A 22,610-nucleotide genomic window follows, 5' to 3' on the forward strand; every position below is an offset into this window, starting at 1 on the left:
GGGCATGAATATTGCGGTGGGAGGGCTGGGCTTGAAAGCTGGCTCTCATGGCGCCTCTCCTCCCACCACCAGCTTCTTATTCAAGGCCAAGAAGGTCGCCATGATGACCCAGCCACCGGCCACCCCCACGCTGCCCCGACTCCCTCACGACGTGGTGCCTGCAGACAACCGCGATGACCCCGAGATCATCCTCAACACCACCACGGTGTGGACCAGTAACCCTCAATTTTGGGGTCCCCCCGCATAGCATAGGCACTCCTGAATTTCCAAGTTTAGTGTGACAGTCCCCAGTAGCTGCCCACCTTACACTGGGGACTCCCCAATATACACTAGAAACTCATAAAATATGGCACACACAGATTTAATCCTTCGAACCCCTAAATCCATATAGCTATGGCCCACAAATGGCAGGGAGTACAGTAGAGGTGTACAGCACACTAATATAACTCCTGGGGATCCCCAAAGCCATGATATAAGCCAATATAGACTAGGGACCCCAACATTTGGACTCACTTATATAAACACAATACCCTCAATGTAATACCTACTCTAATATATTACTGGGAACAAAAATTCATAATTGTCTTAATATAGTTTTGGGATTTCCCCAAATCCAAAATATTTCATAGACAGACAGCCTAGTGCAGTGCTCCCCAACTATTTTGGCACCAGGGACCAATTTTGTGGAAGACAATTTTTCCGTGGACCAGGGATGCGGGGAAGGATGGTTTCAGGATGAAATGTTCCATCTCGGATCATCAGGCATAGATTCCTTTTTTTTTTTTCTTTTTTCTTTTTGAGATGGAGTCTTGCTCTGTTGCCCAGTCTGGAGTGCAGTGGTGTGATCTCGGCTCACTGAAACCTCTGCCTCCTGGGTTCAAACGATTCTCCTGCCTCAGCCTCCTGAGCAGCTGGGATAACAGGCTCCTGCCACCATGCCCAGCTAATTTTTTTGTTTTTTGTTTTTTTGAGATGGAGTCTCGGCCTGTCGCCCAGGCTGGAGTGCAGTGGTGCGATCTCGGCTCACTGCAACCTCTGCCTCCCGGGTTCAAGTGATTCTTCTGCCTCAGCCTCCCAAGTAGCTGGGACTATGGGCACACGCCACCATGCCCGGCTACTTTTTGTGTTTTTAGTAGAAACGGGGTTTCACCATATTGGCCAGGCTGGTCTCAAACGCCTGACCTCGTGGTCTACCCGCCTCGGTCTCGCAAAGTGCTGGCATTACAGGCATGAGCCACCGTGCCTGGCCTAATTTTTGTATTTTTGGTAGAAACGGGGTTTCACCATGTTGGCCAGGTTGGTCTCAAATCCCCGACCTCAAATGATCCTCCTGCCTCAGACTCCCAAAGTACTGGGATTACAGGCGTGAGCCACCGCGTTCGGCTGTAGATTCTTACAAGGAGTACTCACCCTAGGTGGCTTGGATCCCGGTACCAGCCCACAGCCTGGGGTTGGGGATCCCTGGCCTCGAGATTAGATCATGGGCCGACTGGGTGCCACTTGGGCAAAAGTCATTTCACCACTCTATGCCTTCTCTCCTATGGAGGTGCTATGGTTTTCCATCAGTAGAATGGGGGTAAAAATTACACCTACCTGATATGGAGGATGAAGTGAGTTAATCTGCGTAGACCTTAGAACAGGCCTGGCATGATGGCTCACACCCGTAGTCCCAGAACGTTGGGAGGCCAAGGTGAGAGGATCACTTCAATCCAGGAATTTGAGGCTGCAGGCTACGATGGTGCCTCTGCACTCCAGCCTGGATGACAGAGGGAGACTGCAACTCAAAAAATAAATAAATAAATAAATAAGAAGGAAAGAAAAAAAAGAAGAAGAAGAAGGAAAGAAAAAAAAGACCTTAGCACAGTCAGTGCTATTTGTGAGCAATTATTTAATTATTTTTTGTATTTATTTATTTTGAGATGGAGTCTCACTCTGTCACCCAGGCTGGAGTGCAGTGGCACGATCTCGGCTCACTGCAACCTCTGCCTCCCAGGTTCAAGCGATTCTCCTGCCTCAGCCTCCCAAGTACCTGGGACTACAGGCGCCCACCACCATGCCTGGCTAATTTTTCTACTTTTAGTAGAGACAGAGTTTCACCATATTGGTCAGGCTGGTCTCAAACTCCTGACCTCAGGTGATCCACCTGCCTCAGCTTCCCAAAGTGCTGGGATTACAGGCGTGAGCCACCATGCCTGGCCTGCAATTATTTATTTGTCAGTCTACTGTAACCTGGGAGGAACCCAAATATGGCACTGTCACACAATATTCCCAAGGGACTCCTAAATCTAGAATTGCACAAATTGACACAGAAACAGACATAACCAGGGGGTGGGGGACTCAGATCCAACAACTTGCTGTTAAACTCCCAGAGGACCCAACAGTCCAGGGAAACCAATTTCGAGTCCCAGGGAGCCCGACTCCCTGACTTCCAGACTGACCACTAGTTCCCCTCCTTGTGTCACCAGTACTATTACTCCGTGAGGGTCTTTGCCGGACAGGAGCCCAGCTGCGTGTGGGCGGGCTGGGTCACCCCTGACTACCATCAGCACGACATGAGCTTCGACCTCAGCAAGGTCCGGGTCGTGACGGTGACCATGGGGGATGAACAAGGCAACGTCCACAGCAGGTGCCGGGGCTTTGGGGAGGTGGGAGGTGCAGGGTGGGGAGGGCAGGAGGCAGTCGGAGCTCCCGACACCAGCTCTGTGGCTGCCTGGTTGTGGGACCTAGGAACCTTCTGGAGTGGGAGGATGCTCTGGGGCACTGGGAACCCAGCTCGGAAGCTTCCCTCCTCCTCTTTTTCCTCCTCTCTTCCTGCCCTGGTATTTTTCTTCTCCTCCTCCTCCTCTTTATGCATTTCTCCTATTCCATTTTCTCCTTTTCCTTCTCATCCTGTTTCATCTCACCCTTCTCCTTCTCTGTCATCTCATTCTCTCTCCTCCTGCTTCCCTTCCTTTCCCTCCTTTCAGACCCCCACCCCCATCCTGACTCCCCACTGCGCCAGCTGCTAGGAATCCCAGCTCCGAAGAGCTCAGTGTCCGGGGCGAGGGGTTTCAGCGCTCAGGTCTGCAGGCGGTGGGTGTTTGGGGATGGGACTCTGAGGTTGTGTGTTTCCGGGAGCTTGGGGAAGGGGGTGTCCAGGGTCCAGAGCTACTCACATGAGGAGTGCAGTGACCGCTTCTGTCTCCTGCAGCCTCAAGTGTAGCAACTGCTACATGGTGTGGGGCGGAGACTTTGTGAGTCCCGGGCAGCAGGGCCGGATCAGCCACACGGACCTTGTCATTGGGTGCCTGGTGGACTTGGCCACTGGCTTAATGACCTTTACAGCCAATGGCAAAGAGAGCAACACCTTTTTCCAGGTGAGTCCAGGCCACAGCAATTTAGCGAGAGCGTCATGTCCCAGCATCCCAGGACAGCCCTTATAGATGTCCCCTGAGGCCAGACCTCAGAGATGGAACAAAAACAGCTCCTAGGCTGTCCTCAAGAGGTTGCTGGGAGACCACCTTGTTGAAACTTCCATGAAACTAAGGCCCAGACTGGAGGAGATACAGAATCTCACTCTGTTGCCCAGACTGGAGTGCAATGGGACGATCTTGGCTCACTGCAACCTTCGCCTCCTGGGTTAGAGGGATTCTCCTGCCTCAGCCTCCTGAGTAGCTGGGATTACAGGCGAGCACCACAACAGCCGGCTAAGTTTTATGTTTTTAGTAGAGACGAGGTTTCACTGTGTTGGCCAGGCTGGTCTCAAATTCCTGACCTCAAGTGGTCCACCCACCTCGGCCTCCCAAAGTGCTGGGATTACAGGCGTGAGCCACCACACCCAGCCAGAGTCCAGCCTTGACCTTGGAAAGAGGTTTCTGTTCCCTCTTGAGCTGGGTGACACCAGTCACCAACTTCTCTCCAACCAGGGAACACGCTAGGATGGGCCAGAATCCTAAGGTGGCCTTTTCCTTTTCAACATTTTATTCTGAAAAATTTCAATCATACAGCAAAATTGAAGGAGCTATGTAGATAACACCCTGTACCCACCACCTGGAATCTACTATCAATGTTGTAGATATTGGCTTTATCACATATTCACCTACCTGTCCATTCATCTAAGGTGGGTTTGTACAACTTTATTTTAATTTTTTGGCATCCATTGTTGGTTATGAAATTTTATTGCATTTTATTTTATTTATTTATTTATTTATTTATTTTTATTTATTTATTTTTTTATTGATCATTCTTGGGTGTTTCTCGCAGAGGGGGATTTGGCAGGGTCACAGGACAATAGTGGAGGGAAGGTCAGCAGATAAACAAGTGAACAAAGTTCTCTGGTTTTCCTAGGCAGAGGACCCTGCGGCCTTCCGCAGTGTTTGTGTCCCTGGGTACTTGAGATTAGGGAGTGCTGATGACTCTTAACGAACATGCTGCCTTCAAGCATCTGTTTAACAAAGCACATCTTGCACCGCCCTTAATCCATTCAACCCTGAGTGGATACAGCACATGTTTCAGAGAGCACAGGGTTGGGGGTAAGGTCACAGATCAACAGGATCCCAAGGCAGAAGAATTTTTCTTAGTACAGAACAAAATGAAAAGTCTCCCATGTCTACCTCTTTCTACACAGACACGGCAACCATCCGATTTCTCAATCTTTTCCCCACCTTTCCCCCCTTTCTATTCCACAAAACCGCCATTGTCTTCATGGCCCGTTCTCAATGAGCTGTTGAGTACACCTCCCAGATGGGGTGGTGGCCGGGCAGAGGAGCTCCTCACTTCCCAGTAGGGGCGGCCGGGCAGAAGCGCCCCTCACCTCCCGGACGGGGCGGCTGGCCGGGCGGGGGGCTGACCCCCCCACCTCCCTCCCGGACGGGGCGGCTGGCCGGGCGGGGGGCTGACCCCCCCACCTCCCTCCCGGACGGGGCGGCTGGCCGGGCGGGGGGCTGACCCCCCCACCTCCCTCCCGGACGGGGCAGCTGGCCGGGCAGAGGGGCTCCTCACTTCCCAGTAGGGGCGGCCGGGCAGAGGTGCCCCCCACCTCCCGGACAGGGCGGCTGGCCGGGCGGGGGGCTGATCCCCCCACCTCCCTCGCGGACGGGGCGGCTGGCCAGGCGGGGGGCTGATCCCCCCACCTCCCTCCCGGACGGGGCGGCTGGCCGGGCGGGGGGCTGACCCCCCCACCTCCCTCCCGGACAGGGCGGCTGGCCGGGCAGAGGGGCTCCTCACTTCCCAGTAGGGGCGGCCGGGCAGAGGCACCCCTCACCTCCCGGACGGGGTGGCTGGCCAGGGGGGGGGCTGACCCCCCCACCTCCCTCCCGGACGGGGCGGCTGGCCAGGCAGAGGGGCTCCTCACTTCCCGGTAGGGGCGGCCGGGCAGAGGCGCCCCTCACCTCCCGGATGGGGTGGCTGGCCGGGCGGGGGGCTGACCCCCCCCCACCTCCCTCCCGGACGGGGTGGCTGGCCGGGCAGAGGGGCTCCTCACTTCCCAGTAGGGGCGGCCGGGCAGAGGCGCCCCTCACCTCCCGGACAGGGCGGCTGGCCGGGCGGGGGGCTGACCCCCCCACCTCCCTCCCAGACGAGGAGGGAGGACGCTCCTCACTTCTCAGACGGGGTGGCTGCCGGGCGGAGGGGCTCCTCACTTCTCAGACGGGGCGGTTGCCAGGCAGAGGGTCTCCTCACTTCTCAGACGGGGCGGCCGGGCAGAGACGCTCCTCACATCCCGGACGGGGCGGCAGGGCAGAGGTGCTCCCCACATCTCAGACGATGGGCGGCCGGGCAGAGACGCTCCTCACTTCCCAGATGTGATGGCGGCCGGGAAGAGGCGCTCCTCACTTCCTAGATGGGATGGCGGCCGGGCAGAGACGCTCCTCACTTTCCAGACTGGGCAGCCAGGCAGAGGGGCTCCTCACATCCCAGACGATGGGCGGTCAGGCGGAGACGCTCCTCACTTCCCAGACGGGGTGGCTGCCAGGCAGAGGCTGCAATCTCGGCACTTAGGGAGGCCAAGGCAGGCGGCTGGGAGGTGGTTGTAGCGAGCCGAGTTCACGCCACTGCACTCCAGCCTGGGCGCCATTGACCACTGAGTTAACGAGACTCCGTCTGCAATCCCGGCACCTCGGGAGGCCAAGGCTGGCAGATCACTCGCGGTTAGGAGCTGGAGACCAGCCCGGCCGACACATCGAAACCCCGTCTCCACCAAAAAAATACGAAAACCAGTCAGGCGTGGCGGCGCGCGCCTGCAATCGCAGGCACTCGGCAGGCTGAGGCAGGAGAATCAGGCAGGGAGGTTGCAGTGAGCTGAGATGGCAGCAGTACCGTCCAGCTTCGGCTCGGCATCAGAGGGAGGCCGTGGAAAGAGGGGAGAGGGGAGAGGGGAGAGGGAGAGGGAGGAGGTTCTATTTTATTTATTTTGAGACAGGGCCTCACTCTGTCCCCCAGGCTGTAGTGCAGTGGTGTGATCACAGCTGACTGCAGCCTCAACTTCCCAGGCTCAAGCAATCCTTCTATCTCAGCTTCCTAAGTAGCTGGGACTATAGGCATGCATCACCTTGACTAGCTGATTTTTTGTGTGTATTGTTTGTAGAGATGGGTTTTCCTCATATTGTCCAGGCTGGTCTCTCACTTCTGGGCTCAAGCGATCTCCCCACCTTGGCCTCCCAAAATGCTGGGATTACAGGCTTGAGTCACTGTGCCTGGCTTATTTTTTATTTTTATTTTTTGAGACAGGGTTTCGCTCTGTTACCCAGGCTGGAGTGCCATGGTGAGATCACAGCTCACTGCAGCCACAACCTTCCTGGACTCAAGCGATCCTCCCACTTCAGCTTCTTGAATAGCTGAGAACACAGGCACGTGCCACCATGCCCAGCTAATTTTTTTTGTATTTATTGTGCAGACGGGGTCTCACTATGTTGCCCAGGCTGGTCTCAAACTCCTGGTCTCAAGCAGTCCTTCTGCCTCAGCCTCCCAAAGTGCTGGGATTGCCGGCGTGAGCCACTGCTCCTGGCTAAAGCTTTATGTTAAATGGAGAATTAAAAACGTATACAAGAATGGAATAGTATAATGAACTGCCATGCCCCTGTCACACAGCTTCACCTGTCACCCACTCACAGCCAATCTTGTTTCATCTTTTTTGTCTGTTTGTTTTTTGAGAGAGGGTCTCCCTCTGTCACCCAGGCTGGAGTGCAGTGGCGCAATCTCGACTCATTGCAACCTCTGCCTCCCAGGTTCAAGTGATCCTCCCACCTCAGCCTCCTGAGTAGCTGGGACTACAGGTATGCACCACCATGCCTGGCTAATTTTTTTTAGTTTTAGTGGAGACAGGATCTTGCTATGTTGCCCAGGCTGGTCTCAAACTCTTGGGCTCAAGCAATCCTCCTGCCTCAGCCTCCCAAAGTGATGGGATGACAGGTATAAGCCACTGCGCCTGGCTTGTTTCATCTTTTTATATCTACTTCCCTTCCGCACCCACTGGATAATTTTGAAGGAAATTGCAGACATCAGATAGTTTCCTCTGTTTTCAGTGTGTAGCTTTAAAAGATAAGGATGATCTTAAAGAGCATAACCACAATACCACTATCACCTAAAAGAAAAAAAAACAATAGTTTCTAAATATCATCAAATATCCAGTTTGTGTTCAGATTTCTCTGGTTGTCCCCAAAATGTCATTTTACCATTTCTTTGTTTGAATCAGAATCTAAGTAGGGTCATATATTTTATTTTATTTATTATTTATTTTTGTTTTATTTTTTGAGACAATGTCTCACTCTGTCACCCAGTCTGGAGTGCAGTGGCACGGTCTTGGCTCACTGCAACCTTCGCCTCCCGGGCTCAAGCCTCCTAAGTATGTGAGATTACAGGTGTGCGCCACCACACCCAGCTAATTTTTGTATTTTTAGTAGAGACGGGGTCTGGCTATATTGCCCAGCCTGGTCTTGAACTCCTGGGCTCAAGTGACCCTCCTGCCTTGGCCTCCCAAAGTGCTGGGATTACAGTGTGAGGCAGCATGCTCAACCTTATTTATTTAATTATTTATTTTAATTTATTAAGACAGAGTCTTGCTCTGTCACCCAGGCTGGTGCGCAGTGGTGCCAACCGTACTCAACCTTATTTATTTATTTATTTTAATTTATTAAGACAGGGTCTCATTCTGTCACCCAGGCTGGTGCACAGTGGTGCAATCTTGGCTTACTGCAGCCTCAACCTCCTGGGATCAAACGATCCTCCCACCTCAGCCTCCCAAGTGGCTGGGACCACAGACACGCACTACCACACCTGGCTAACTTTTGTAATTTTTGTAGAGACGGTGTTTTGCCATGTTGCCCAGGCCGGTCTTGAACTCCTGACCTCAAACAATTCGCCCACCTCCACCTCCCATGTAATCCCAGAATATAAAACGTGCTGGGATTACAGGTGTGCACCACCACGCTCGACCAGTGTCATATATTTTAGGTGGTTGCTCTGTACCTTGAGTTTCATTTCATATGTAGATTTCCCCCTCCATTTCTTCTTCTTTCCCAACCCCCCAGAAATGTATTTGTTGAAGGAACCAGGCTATTTGTCCTGTAGCACTTTGCTCCTCAAAGTGTGGTCCCTGGACCAACCAGCAGGATCAGCGTCACCTGGGAGCTTGTCAGAGCTGCAGGATCTTTAGCTGGGTCTAGTCATGGGCACCTGCAGTTCCAGCTACCCTGGAGGCTGAGGCAGGAGGATCACCTGAGTCTGGGAGGCAGAGGTTGTAGTGAGCTATGATAGCGCCACTGCACTCCAGCCTGGGTGGCAGAGCGAGACACTGCTTCTTTTTTAAAAAATTAAAATGGGCCGGGCGTGGTGGCTCACACCTGTAATCCCAGCACTTTGGGAGGCCGAGGTGGGCAGATCACCTAAGGTCAGGAGTTCGAGACCAGCCTGGCCAACATGGTGAAACCCCATCTCTACTAAAAATACAAAAATTAGCCTGGCGTGGTGACGGGCGCCTGTAATCCCAGCTACTTGGGAGGCTGAGACAGGAGAATCGCTTGAACGTGGGAGGTGGAGGTTGCAGTGAGCCGAGATTATGCCACTGCACTCTCTAGCCTGGATGACAGAGTGAGACTTCACCTCAAAAAAATAAATAAACAAAATTAAATAAACGCAGTCTCAGACCCCTTCCCATGCCTGCCAAATCAGAATCTGTATTTTGACAGGATCCCAGGGGCTTCCTGTGTATATTAAATCTGGAGAGGGCTGGCCTGGTTTCCCATAGCCTGGATCTGGCTGGTGCATTCCTGTGGTGGCGTTTTCACATTTTCCTTTGTCCCCCATATTTCCTGTAAACTGGGAGTTGGGTCCCAGGGTGCAATTAGATCAGGTTTGGTGTGGGCGGGACTGCTTCAGAGACAATGTTGTTTGTGGAGGCAGAGGCTGGCTGGATGGGCTCCACTGGGAAGATGGGAGAGGGGCAAGACAGTCTGAGGACACTTCCTGGAATTTTTTGTTTTGAGATAGGGTCTTGTTCTGTCACCCAGGCTGAAGTCCGGTGGTGCAATCATGGCTTACTGCAGCCTCGACCTCCCAGGATCAAGCGATTCTCTCATCTTAGCCTCCTGAGTAGCTGCAACTACAGATATGGACCACCATGCCTGGCTAATTTTTTATGTTTTGTAGAGATGGGGTCTCACTATGTTGCCCAGGCTGCTCTTGAACTCTTAGGCTCAAGTGACCCTCCCACTTCAGCCTCCCAAAGTTCTAGGATTACAGGTGTGAGCCACCACACTCTCTGGGTTTTGAATGAGTATGCTTGGGAGAGAAATGGGAAGGGCATTCCCAGTGTGGGGTGTGATGTGTGCAGAGACAGATGACAGGTTGCTCTGGGAAAGTTGGAGGAGGTTGGCCTGGCTGGATCAGAGGTGGGACAGTCTAAGGGTGACCTGTGAGCCATTTTGGAGCCTCTAACGCCCAGATGAGGACCTACAAATTGGCCCCAGAGTTTGAGGTCCAGAGTCAACCCTCCCTCCAGCCCACCCGTTTGCTCACCTCGTCCTCTTCTCCTCTGCCAGGTGGAACCCAACACAAAGCTATTTCCTGCCGTCTTCGTCCTGCCCACCCACCAGAACGTCATCCAGTTTGAGCTGGGGAAGCAGAAGGTACAAGTGCAGTGATGGGGGCGCTAATGGGGCCAGGCTGAGGCAGGAGATGTGGGGAGGCCAGGCGGGCAGAGCCACTGAAGGGGAGGGGGCAATCCAAGAGGTCTCCCTGGAAGTGGTGTGGTGGGACAGAGGGGGCTGGCCATCTTGACCCATGCGTGTCTCTCTGCCCTCAGAACATCATGCCGTTGTCAGCCGCCATGTTCCAAAGCGAGCGCAAGAACCCGGCCCCGCAGTGCCCACCGCGGCTGGAGATGCAGATGCTGATGCCAGTGTCCTGGAGCCGCATGCCCAACCACTTCCTGCAGGTGGAGACGAGGCGTGCCGGCGAGCGGCTGGGCTGGGCCGTGCAGTGCCAGGAGCCGCTGACCATGATGGCGCTGCACATCCCCGAGGAGAACCGGTCAGGGCCAGCCCAGCTATGCAGGGGTGGGCAGGTGTTGCAAGCCCTCTGGGGTCTGGGTCCCACTCAGTGCCCCTCCTCAACACAACCCCGGGATTCCAGACTACACCCCAGGAATCTCCAGACCTACCTCAGGGGACTCGGGCTCAGCTCAGACATCCCCAGATTACATCCCAGGGGGATTCAGACTCAACGCAGGAGGCTCTACACCATCCCAGTGGACCGCAGGCCCACCCTAAGAGAACCCAGACAATACCCCAGGGACCCAGACCCACTCCACAGGGCCCCAAACCCATCTCAGGGAGCCAGACCCACATCAACACCCCAGGGGGCCCCAAGTATACCCCAGGATCCCTGGACATGATTCAGGGAGGCTTGGATGCACCCTAGTCTCTTGGGCATACGCAGGGAGGCTTTAAGAAGAATCCCATGGATATTTCAAACCCACCCCAGGGGACCCAGACACACCTAGGGCCACAGATGCGTTCACATGGATGGCAGGGTTACTCTTAAGAACTCTGAACGTGGCCAGGCACAGTGCCTCGCACCTGTAATCCCAGCACGTTGGGAGGCTGAGGCAGGCAGGTCACCTGAGGTCAGGAGTCTCTACTAAAAATACAAAAATTAGCCAGCTGTGGTGGTGTGCACCCATCGTCCCAGCTACTCAGGAGGCTGAGGCATGAGAATTGCTTAAACCCAGGAGGCGGAGGTTGCATTGAGCTAGGATCATGCCACTGCACTCCAGCCTGGGCAACAGAGCAAGATGCCATCTCAAAAAATAGAACTCTGAATGTGGGAGGAATCCCAGACTCACCCAGGAGGCTTCTGACATGCCTCTTTCTTTCCTTCCTTCCTTCCTTCCTCCCTCCCTCCCTCTCTCTCTCCTTCCCTTCCTTCCTTCCTTCCCCTCTCCCTCCCTCCCTCCCTCCCTCCCTCCCTTCCTTCCTCTCTCCCTCCCTCACTTCCTTCCTTTATTCATTCATCCATTCAACAAATAGCTTTGGGTCCCTCCTATGTGCTAGGTAGTATTCCAGGCTGGAGACACCAAGCCCCTGTGAAGTGACATTCTAGTAATCCTTGTACATAACTCAGGATGCTCGGACATGCCCAAAGGGACCCAGGGTCATCCCCAGGGCCCCAGACACACCCATTTATTAATTTATTCATTCAACAAATATTTATGGGTACAGTGGCTCATGTTTGTAATCTAAGCACTTCAGGAGGCTGAGGAGGAGGGAGGGTTGCTTGAGGCCAGGGGTTTGAAACCACCAGGAAGCACAGTGAGAACCCGTCTCCACATTTTTTTTTTCTTTTTAATTAGCTTGGCTTGGTGGCACACACATGGAGTCTCAGCTACTTGGGAGGCTGAGGCAGGAGGATTGCTTAAGCCCAGGAGTTCAAGGCTGCAGAGCTAGGATCGCACCACTGCACTCTAGCCTGGGCGACAGAGCAAGACCCCATCACTAAACAACAACAACAACAAATGCTAAGCACTTTACTATGTGCTAGGTGTGGTTTTAGGTGCTGGGAATATAACAAAAGCAGAAACAAAACAGGCAGAAATGTCCTGCCCTTGGAATTTACATTCTAATGGCACTCAAACACAACTAGTATACTCAGACCTGCCAGAGGGGGACCCAGTCTGGGGGCCCAAACACATCTTGGAAACATCAGATGTTCTACATGGACTCTCAGACTCTTACGAAGTCCCAGACCATCCCAGGGACCCCAGAGGTATCCCAGGGGCCCCCAGATCCCTTAGGGACTTCCAGAACCATTGAAAGACTCCTAGACCCAGCTCCACTGCCCTCACAGAACCCTAAGCTAGGAGGCCACTGGAACTCCCTGCTGCAGGCTTCGACACTCGTCTAAGCATCTCTGCCTTTCTGGGGTCTGTGCCTCTGTCTCCCATCTTCTCCCAGGATGGGTGAATTGATAGATGGAATGGTAGGGGTTTGAAGGAAAGACGAATGAATAAATGGGTGGATAGTGATGAAGGAAATGGAGGAAGAGATGGTGGCTTGACGGATGCAGGAGGCTCATTCATCTGTCCCTGTCTGTTTCCCACCTCTGCTGCAGGTGCATGGACATCCTGGAGCTGTCGGAGCGCCTGGACCTGCAGCGCTTCCACTCGCACACCCTGCGCCTCTACCGCGCTGTGTGCGCCCTGGGCAACAATCGCGTGGCGCACGCTCTGTGCAGCCACGTAGACCAAGCTCAGCTGCTGCACGCCCTGGAGGACGCGCACCTGCCAGGCCCACTGCGCGCAGGCTACTATGACCTCCTCATCAGCATCCACCTCGAAAGTGCCTGCCGCAGCCGCCGCTCCATGCTCTCTGAATACATCGTGCCCCTCACGCCTGAGACCCGCGCCATCACGCTCTTCCCTCCTGGAAGGAGCACAGAAAATGGTCACCCCCGGCATGGCCTGCCGGGAGTTGGAGTCACCACTTCGCTGAGGCCCCCGCATCATTTCTCGCCCCCCTGTTTCGTGGCCGCTCTGCCAGCTGCTGGGGCAGCAGAGGCCCCGGCCCGCCTCAGCCCTGCCATCCCGCTGGAGGCCCTGCGGGACAAGGCACTGAGGATGCTGGGGGAGGCGGTGCGCGACGGTGGGCAGCACGCTCGCGACCCCGTCGGGGGCTCCGTGGAGTTCCAGTTTGTGCCTGTGCTCAAGCTCGTGTCCACCCTGCTGGTAATGGCTTCCTCCTGCTTTCCTCTGTCCCATTTTTCTCCCACATTCCCAAAACTCCAGAGATACATGCATCAATCCTCCTCTATTTATGCATCCAACCACCCATTCATTCCCTCCTCTATACATCCATCCACCTTTCTTTTTATTATTATTATTTTTTTTTTTCGAGACAGAGTCTCACTGTCGCCCAGGCTGGAGTGCAGTGGCGCAATCTCAGCTCACTGCAACCTCCGCCTCCCAGGTTCAAGCAATTATCCTGCCTCAGCCCCCCGAGTAGCAGGGACTACAGGCATGTGCCACCACGCCCCGCTAATATTTGTATTTTCAGTAGAGACTGCTTTCACCATGTTGGCCAGGCTGGTCTCAAACTCCTGACCTCCTGATCTGCCCAACTTGGCCTCCCAAAGTGCTGGGATTACAGGCGTGAGCCACCGTGTCCGGCCTCCATCCACCTTTCTATGTATCCTCCCACCATCTCCCTATCTTTCATTCACCTTTCCCTCCATCTGCTCACCTGTCATCTCTTTATGTTTATTCATCTCTTCTTTCTTCCTATTCATCTATCCAACCAACCATCATTCATCCATCCATCAATCCATCAGTCCTCCACCAGCCTTTCCATCCACCCATTCATCCTATCCATTCATGTGTATAGATCATCTTTCCATCAACAAGTCCATCTGCCTTTCTATCCTTTTGTTCTCCACCCACTCCATTCATTCATTCATGTACCCATCTATCCAAGTTTCAATCTATTTGCCCATCCATCTTTTCATTCATTCATACAGCAGTCCATCTACCATTCCATCTGTTCATCTATCCGCCTACCCATTTATGTATTAATCTAGCTTTCCTTCCGTAGGTCCAATAATCATCTCCTCCCACCTATGCGTCCATCCATACCTACATCCACAGATCCATCCGTTCCTCCAGTTCCCACCTACCCTTCATCCATCCATCCATCTCTCCATTCATATGTACGTACACCCATCCACCTACCCACAAATCCATTTAGCCATCCACACCCATCCATCTACCCGTTCCCTATCCTTCTCTCCATCCCTTGTATCATGTACCCTTTTATTCGTAGACCCATCTAACTATTCATTTATATATCCATCTTTTTGGTTTTGTTTGTGTGTTTGTTTGTTTTGAGACAAAGTCTTGCTCTGTCACCCAGGCTGAAGAGTGCAGTGGAGCAATCTCGGCTCACTGCAACCTCCGCTTCCCATGTTCAAGAGATTCTTCTGCCTCAGCCTCCCAAGTAGCTGGGATTACAGGTGCCCGCCACCATGCCCGGCTAATTTTTGTATTTTTAATAGAGATGGGGTTTCACCATGTTGACCAGGCTGGTCTTGAACTCCTGACTTTGTGATCTGCCCACCTCGTCCTCCCAAAGTGCTGGAACTATAGGCGTGAGCCACCGTGTCCAGGCAAGACAGGGTCTCGCTCTGTCACCCAGGCTGGAGTGCAATGGCACAATAATGGCTCACTGTAGCCTCAACCTCCTGGGCTTCAGCAATCCTTCTACCTCAGCCTCCTGAATAGCTGGGACTACAGGTGTGCACTACCATGCCCAGGTAAATTTTAAATTTTTTGTAGAGGTGGAGTCTCGCTATTTTGCCCAAGCTGGTCTTGAACTCCTGGGCTCAAGCAATTCTCCCACCTTGGCCTCCCAGTGTTAGGATTACAGGCATGAGACGCTCTGCTCAACCTAATTTTGTTTTTATTTATTATTTTTAATTTAATTTTATTTTGTAAGAGACAGGGTCATGCCCAGGCTAGAATGCAGTGGCATGATTGTAGCCCACTGCAGTCTTAAACTCCTGGGTTCAAGTGGTCATCTTGCCTCAGCCTCCCGAAGTACTGTGATTACAGGTGTGAGCCACCACACCTGGCCCCAACTTTTCATACACAAACCTATCCAGCCATGTGGCCAACCATCCCCCCACCCTCATGGCTATTCACTAATTTATCTATTTATCCACGTATTCATTTACTTCCTCATGCATCTATCAACCCATCCATCACCTACTCACCTACCTATACATCATTTATCCTTTTCTCATCCATCCACCCATCATCTCTTCCTCCATCATTTCCTTCATCTCTCCATCATCATCCACTTATTCATCTTTCCTTCAAACCTCTACCATTCCAACTCGCGATTCATCCAGCCAGCCATCCAATCCTCCCTCCATTCATCCATCTCTCTCTCCCCTGCACTCTTCTTCCCTTTTGTCTACTCCCTCTTTACTTCCATATGTTAGCATCTTTTAAACTTTAATTTATTTTGTTTTTGAGACAGACTCTCCCTCTGTCATGCAGGCTGGAGTGCAGTGGCATAATATCAGCTCCCTGCAACCTCTGCCTCCCAGATTCAAGTGATTCTCTTGCCTCAGCCTCCTGAGTAGCTGGGAATACAGGCGTGCACCACCACACCCAGCTAATTTTTTTTTGTATTTTTGTAGAGACGGGGTTTCACCATGTTGGCCAGGCTGGTCTCGAACTCCTGGCCTCAAGTGATCCGCCCGCCTTGGTCTCCCAAAGTGCTGGGATTACAGGTGTGAGCCTCGCCTCATGTGTTAGCATCTTCATTATGTTGACTGAGAGCTGGTGTATGCTGGGAGCTATGCAGGCGTAGGGTGTGTCCTGGGCCAGAGGACACGGCACATGCTTAGGCTTGGGAGAAAGGACACTCGCCTGTGATGGGAGAGGCACTCATATTTGGCTCTGTGGTCTGGGCTGTGTGGGTGGGACACAGGGTGTGGACCTGGGTGGATCTTAAGGAGGGTGGATGGCAAGGTGGGGGATGCCATTCCTGCTGTGGGAGGAATCGGATCAGCCAATGCAGGAATGATTGGCATGTGCATGAGGGGCAGGTCTGGAGAATGAGGCCAGGGCCTGATGATGGAGGCCTTGCAGGCCACAGTGAAGAACCGAGACTTTGTCCTGTAGGTGATGGGCATCTTTGGCGATGAGGATGTGAAACAGATCTTGAAGATGATTGAGCCTGAAGTCTTCACTGAGGAAGAAGAGGAGGAGGACGAGGAGGAGGAAGAGGATGAAGAGGAAGATGAGGAGGAGAAGGAGGAGGATGAGGAGGAAACAGCACAGGAAAAGGAAGATGAGGAAAAAGAGGAAGAGGAGGCAGCAGAAGGGGAGAAAGAAGAAGGCTTGGAGGAAGGGCTGCTCCAGATGAAGTTGCCAGAGTCTGTGAAGTTACAGGTGGGCTGCTGCTTCCTGCTTTTCGGCCTCTGTCCATCTGGGCTGGGAGACACAGGGTAGGTGGGATGTGAGTCTGGACTTCGTCCTCAGGCAGTGGGGAGCTGTGGAAATGCATATGGCAGTGAGCAATGCCAACTTGGAAAGATCTCTGTTTTCCATGGAGATGAGACCATGGAGAAGGCAGTCTTTTTGTTTGTTTTTTGCGACAGAATTTTGCTCTGTCACCCAGGCTGGAATACAGTGGTGCGATCTCGGCTCACTGTAACCTCCGCCTCCCGGGTTCAAGCGATTCTCCTGCCTCAGCCTCCTGAGTAGCTGGGATCACAGGCATGCGCCACCACGCCCAGCTAATTTTTTGTATTTTTAGTAGAGATGGGGTTTCGCCATGTTGGCCAGGCTGGTCTCGAACTCCTGACTTCAGGTGATCCACCCGCCTCGGCCTCCCAAAATGCTGGGATTACAGGCGTGAGCCACCATGCCTGAGGAAGGCAGGCTTAAGGTTCCAGGCAGGAAATGATTTTGGCTGGACCTGGGCAGGGCCATGGAGAGGGGAGAGGAAGCAAGAGAAGTTTCAAGGAAGTCCTGATGGTCTCACCTCCATCTCTCCTCCCACACGGCTGTCCTTCCACAGATGTGCCACCTGCTGGAGTATTTCTGTGACCAAGAGTTGCAGCACCGTGTGGAGTCCCTGGCAGCCTTTGCGGAGCGCTATGTGGACAAGCTCCAGGCCAACCAGCGGAGCCGCTATGGCCTCCTCATAAAAGCCTTCAGCATGACCGCAGCAGAGACTGCAAGACGTACCCGCGAGTTCCGCTCCCCACCCCAGGAACAGGTCATCTGACCCCTGACGCTGGCCACTTTTACTGTCTAAACCCCAACCTCAACATCTCCTGACTCTGATCACTGAGGACCCTCAACCTCTAAACCCGTGCTTGACCCCTGACCCTAGTGATACATTTATCTCCTACTCTCTGAATCAACCTGACCTCTGAGTCACCTCAGACTGATGCTGACTTTTTTCAAACCTCTGGCCCTAGTCTCCCAAATAGTCTTCATTAACTCACATTTTGACTCATGACCTTAGACATGGACTAACAATTGCATCTTCTATCTCTGATCTCAGAGTTCCTGCTTTGGGATCTCAGACCCTCATTCTAATCTTTGACCTTCCCCTAGATCAATATGCTATTGCAATTCAAAGATGGTACAGATGAGGAAGACTGTCCTCTCCCTGAAGAGATTCGACAGGATTTGCTTGACTTTCATCAAGACCTGCTGGCACACTGTGGTAAGGAGTGGGGATCAGAGAGTCCTCCCCATGCTAACTTTCTCTCGAGACCTCTCCAGAAGTTTCCCTAAGATTTCCTGACAACCCTCTACAGTATCGGTGCTATGTAACTATTGGTTGAATGAATGAATGAGTGAGTGAATGAATGTGTTAGTGAACAGTTAGATAATGCGTGTTTATATGGGTATTTGGGTGGATGGCTATAAGCCAGATAAATGAATGGGTATGTGAATTGATGGATAGAAGAAGTGGGTAAAAAATGGCTGGCTGGATAGATGGATGGATGAAGAGAAGGATGGATGGATGGTTGAGAACTGGGTGGAGAGATGGCTGGCTGGGTGGAAGGACAGATGGATGACCTCCATAGTTTCTGATGAGAAGTCTGCTGATAGTCTTACTGAGATTCCCTTACACATGATGAATTATTTTTCCTTGGCTGACTTTTAAGATTTTCTCTTTGTCTTTGCCTTTCAACAATTTAGTATGACGTGTCTAGGTGTAGAGCTCTTTGAATTTATCCTGTTGGAAGTTTGTTGAGTTTCTTGGATATATACTTACTTTTTATCAAAGTTGGAATATTTTTGACAATTATTTATTCAAATACTTTTCTGCCCCTTTCCTCTTCCTCTGGGACTCTCATTATGCATATATTGGTACACTTGATGGCATCCCACAGGTCTCTGAGGCTTTCTTTCATTTTGCTTTTTTTTTTTTTTTGAGACGGTCTCACTCTGTCACCCAGCAGGAGTGCAGGGGCACAATCTAAGCTCACTGCATCCTCTGCCTCCTGGGCTCAAGCCATCCTCCTACCTCAGCCTCCCAAGTAGCTGGGAGAACAGGTGTGTGCCACCACGCCTGGCTAATTTTTTAATTTTTTTATAGAGTCGGGGTTTTGCCATATTGCCCAGGCTGGTCTTGAACTCCTGGGCTCAAGCAATTTGCATGCCTGGGCCTCCCAAAGTGCTGGATTACAGGTGTGAGCCACCGCACCTGGCCCATTTTTCTTCATTCTTTTACTTTTCTGTTCTTCAGGCTAGACAATCTCTATGTCCTATCTTCAAGTTCACTGACTGTTTCTCCTATCAGCTCAAATATGCTGTTGAACCCCCCTAGTAATTTTTTATTTCAGTTATTTTATTTTTCAACTCCAGAATTTCTATATTTTAATAGTCTGCTTTTTTATTAGTATTCACTACTGGATAAGTCACTATTATGATATTTCCTTTTAATTTTTCAGACATGGTTTCCTTTAGTTCTTTGAACATATTTGCAAAATTGATTTAAAAGATAAATGTTTGATAGAATGAATAAATGAACAAATACATGAACATACAAAGAAATAAATGAGGCCAGGGGTGGTGGCTCATGCCTGCAATCCCGGCATTTTGGGAGGCTGAGGTGGGTGGATTGCTTGAGCTCAGGAGTTCAAAACCAGCCTGGGCAACATGGCAAGACCCCCATCTCTACAGAAAAAGATACAAAATTAACAGGGCATGGTGGCATACACCTGTAGTCCCAGCTACTCAGGAGGCTGAGGTAGGAGGATGGCTTGAGCCTAGGAGGCAGAGGTTGCAGTGAGTTGACATCATGCTACTGCTCTCCACTGCAACAGAACAAGACACTGTCTCAAAAAAAAAAAAAAGGAAATGAAAAACTCCATGCATGCATGCACATATGCACAAATAAATAAGTGAGTGTGTAAGCAGGTGAATAAGCAAACTAATGAATGACATTTCCCGCCTTCTTGACCACTTCCAGGAATTCAGCTGGATGGAGAGGAGGAGGAACCAGAGGAAGAGACCACCCTGGGCAGCCGCCTCATGAGCCTGTTGGAGAAAGTGCGGCTGGTGAAGAAGAAGGAAGAGAAACCTGAGGAGGAGCGGTCAGCAGAGGAGAGCAAACCCCGTAAGGACTGGGGTCACTGGGGAGAGGGCAGGGGTGGGGTGGGTAGCCCCATGCCTGCGGAGCCTCTGGGTCCCAAAGAGGGCATGAGGACAGATGCAAGGGAGGGGTAGATAGGCAGGAGTGAGAGGGGAAGAGTGGCAGGCAAAGTGGAAGCAGGCGTGGTGGCTCACGCCTGTAATCCCAGCACTTTGGGAGGCTGAGGCGGGTGGATCACTTGAGGTCAGGAGTTGGAGACCAGCCTGGCCAACATGGTGAAACCCCCTTCTCCACTAAAAATACAAAAATTAGCTGGGTGTGGTGGTGCATGCCTGTAATCCCAGCTACTTGGAGACTGAGGCACGAGAATTGCTTGAACGCAGGAGGTGGGGGTTGCAGTGAGCCCAGATTGCGCCACTGCACTCCAGCCTGGGTGACAGAGCGAGACTCTGTCTCAAAAAAAAACAAAAACAAAGATGCATGCTGGAGGTTTGCCTCCAGAGATGGGGGCTGTAGAACGTGTGTGTTGGACCAGGGTGACACAGCCTACCAGCTTAGTGGCAAACCTCTAACTAAGGGATGGCGGTAACCCTGAACCACTGTGGCTTCCGTGGCCTTGGGGCTTCTCTTTTCTTTCTTGATGAGAGGATTACCATGCTGAGGGATTAGACAAGCAGCTATCATCAATGTTGGGCCAATGTGTTATTTTGCAAACTGTATATTAGCCACATCTAACAAGGACAGATTTCCTGACGTTGGTACAGGTTTTATCCCACAACATTCAGGAAACTTTTATGGGGCCAACTATGGGCCAGGCACTGTTACCAGGGCTGGGAAATACAGCCGAGGGGGGAAAGTCAAAGCCCCTGCCCACGAGTTTAGATTTTTTTTTTTTTTTTTTTTTTGAGGCAGGGTCTCACTGCGTCGCCCAGGCTAGATAGAGTGCAGTGGTGCGATCTTGGCTCACTGCAACCTCCGCCTCCTGGGTTCAAGCGATTCTCCTGCTTCAGCCTCCGGAGTAGCTGGGACTACAGGCGCGCAGCACCATGCCTGGCTAATTTTTGTATTTTTAGTAGAGACGGGGCTTCACCATGTTGGCCAGGCTGGTCTCAAACTCCTGACCTCAGGTGATCCACCCGCCTCGGCCTCCCAAAGTGCAGGGATTACGGATGTAAGCCACCGCGCCCAGCCAAATCCACAGTATTTTTATAGAACAAGTGGGATTGTGACATGTGCCTTCAAAGGTGCATGGCGAAGTGCTTCTGGTCGGCTCTGGTATCTTGCAGTTGTACAGTTTATTATTCCTGTTGAAATTTTTAGGAAGCCCTTGTGGGCTGGATATTAGGGTGAACAGAACAGAGAGATTCTTGGGCGAATAGAAAAAAGTTTGCCAGGCTGGGCACAGTGGCTCACACCTATAACCCTAGCCCTTTGGGAGGCCACAGTAGGAGGATCACTTGAGCCCGGGAGTTCGAGGCTGAAGTGAGCTGTGATAGCCCCACAGCACCCTAGCCTGGGCAACAGAGCAAGACACTGTCTCTAAAAGAAAAAAAGGAAAACAATCTGCTAGAATCTGCCTGCTCCCAGCAGGTGGAGGGCGCGGGTGGTAGTAACTGGGAAAACTTCTGGAACAGGGGGCCCCTTCCACATTGTTCTGGTCCAAGGCCCCATGTGCCGACCTGCCCTGCATGGTGCTCCAAGCCTTGCGTTGTCTCCTTCCCAGGGTCCCTGCAGGAGCTGGTGTCCCACATGGTGGTGCGCTGGGCCCAAGAGGACTTCGTGCAGAGCCCCGAGCTGGTGCGGGCCATGTTCAGCCTCCTGCACCGGCAGTACGACGGGCTGGGTGAGCTGCTGCGTGCCCTGCCGCGGGCGTACACCATCTCACCATCCTCCGTGGAAGACACCATGAGCCTGCTCGAGTGCCTCGGCCAGATCCGCTCGCTGCTCATCGTGCAGATGGGCCCCCAGGAGGAGAACCTCATGATCCAGAGCATCGGGTGAGACACCGCCCTTCCCCCTTACTTTGCATATCCCCTTGAGTAATGAATACCCTCAGGATACAATAACATTCCCTTCCCCAACTTCTGGCCCATCCTCTGGGTGATCTCAGTCTCTCGATGGCTAGCTCACCTCCTGGGTAATGTCTCCTTGCCTTACCTCTCCGCCCTCAGTGGTAGCAGCTCCGCTTCTGTGTGACTCTCAGCAGGACATTCCCCTTTTTTTTTTTTTTGTGAGACTGAGTCTCACTCTGTCACCCAGGCTGGAGTGCAATGGCGCAATCTCAGCTCACTGCAACCTCCGCCTCCCAGGTTCAAGCAATTCTCCTGTCTCAGCCTCCCAAGTAGCTGGGATTACAGGCACGCACCACCATACCAGGCTAATTTTTTATATTTAGTAGAGACAGGGTTTCACCATGTTGATCAGACTAGTCTCGAACTCCTAACCTCAGGTGATCCACCCGCCTCGGCCTCCCAAAGTGCTGGGATTAGAGACGTGAGCCACCACACCCAGCTGAGGTTTACCCTTTTTGAGCTTCAGTTTCCTCATCTATAAAACTGGGGAGAGCCAAGCCTACTCTGAAGGGTTGTGCTGTGGCTTCAGTGAGCTCATGCGAATAATAATAATTATGGTAGCAGTATTGAGCACTCATTGTCAAATAAATCTCATTCACACAGTAAACATTTATTAAGCACCTACTTCATGCCAGGCATTTCTAGGTGTTTTTGAGACAGGGCCTCACTCTGTTGCCCAGGCTAGAGTGCAGTGGCCCAATCACAGCTCACTGCAGCCTCAACTTCCTGGGCTCAAGCGATCCTCCTGCCTCAGTCTCCTGAGTAGCTGGGACTACAGACACACACCACCATGCCCAGCTAATTTGTAAATTTTTTTGTAGAGGTAGGGTCTTGCTATGTTGCCCAGGCTGGTCTTGGACTCCTGGGCTCAAGTGATCCTCCTGCCTTGGCCTCCCAAAGGGCTGGAATTACAAGGCATAAGCCACCATGCTGGGACAACATTTGA

General features: G+C 52.3%; 1 protein-coding gene across 2 annotated transcripts in view; it reads left to right on the forward strand.

Annotated features, from left to right (window-relative positions):
• The window catches only part of RYR1 (ryanodine receptor 1), a 157,842-nt gene that overhangs the window by 41,553 nt on the left and 93,679 nt on the right, over positions 1-22,610 (forward strand). For both annotated transcript variants that reach the window (XM_034945507.3, XM_034945508.3), the window contains exons 29-39: positions 73-205; positions 2,466-2,626; positions 3,191-3,356; positions 10,014-10,100; positions 10,277-10,503; positions 12,583-13,195; positions 16,154-16,423; positions 17,055-17,255; positions 17,600-17,711; positions 19,470-19,616; positions 21,316-21,589. In XM_034945507.3, the coding sequence (XP_034801398.1) occupies positions 73-205; positions 2,466-2,626; positions 3,191-3,356; positions 10,014-10,100; positions 10,277-10,503; positions 12,583-13,195; positions 16,154-16,423; positions 17,055-17,255; positions 17,600-17,711; positions 19,470-19,616; positions 21,316-21,589 (2,391 nt within the window). The remainder of the gene's footprint in view (positions 1-72; positions 206-2,465; positions 2,627-3,190; positions 3,357-10,013; positions 10,101-10,276; positions 10,504-12,582; positions 13,196-16,153; positions 16,424-17,054; positions 17,256-17,599; positions 17,712-19,469; positions 19,617-21,315; positions 21,590-22,610) is intronic.

This window comes from Pan paniscus, chromosome 20 (genome assembly GCF_029289425.2).
Source record: "Pan paniscus chromosome 20, NHGRI_mPanPan1-v2.0_pri, whole genome shotgun sequence".
NCBI lineage: Eukaryota > Metazoa > Chordata > Mammalia > Primates > Hominidae > Pan > Pan paniscus.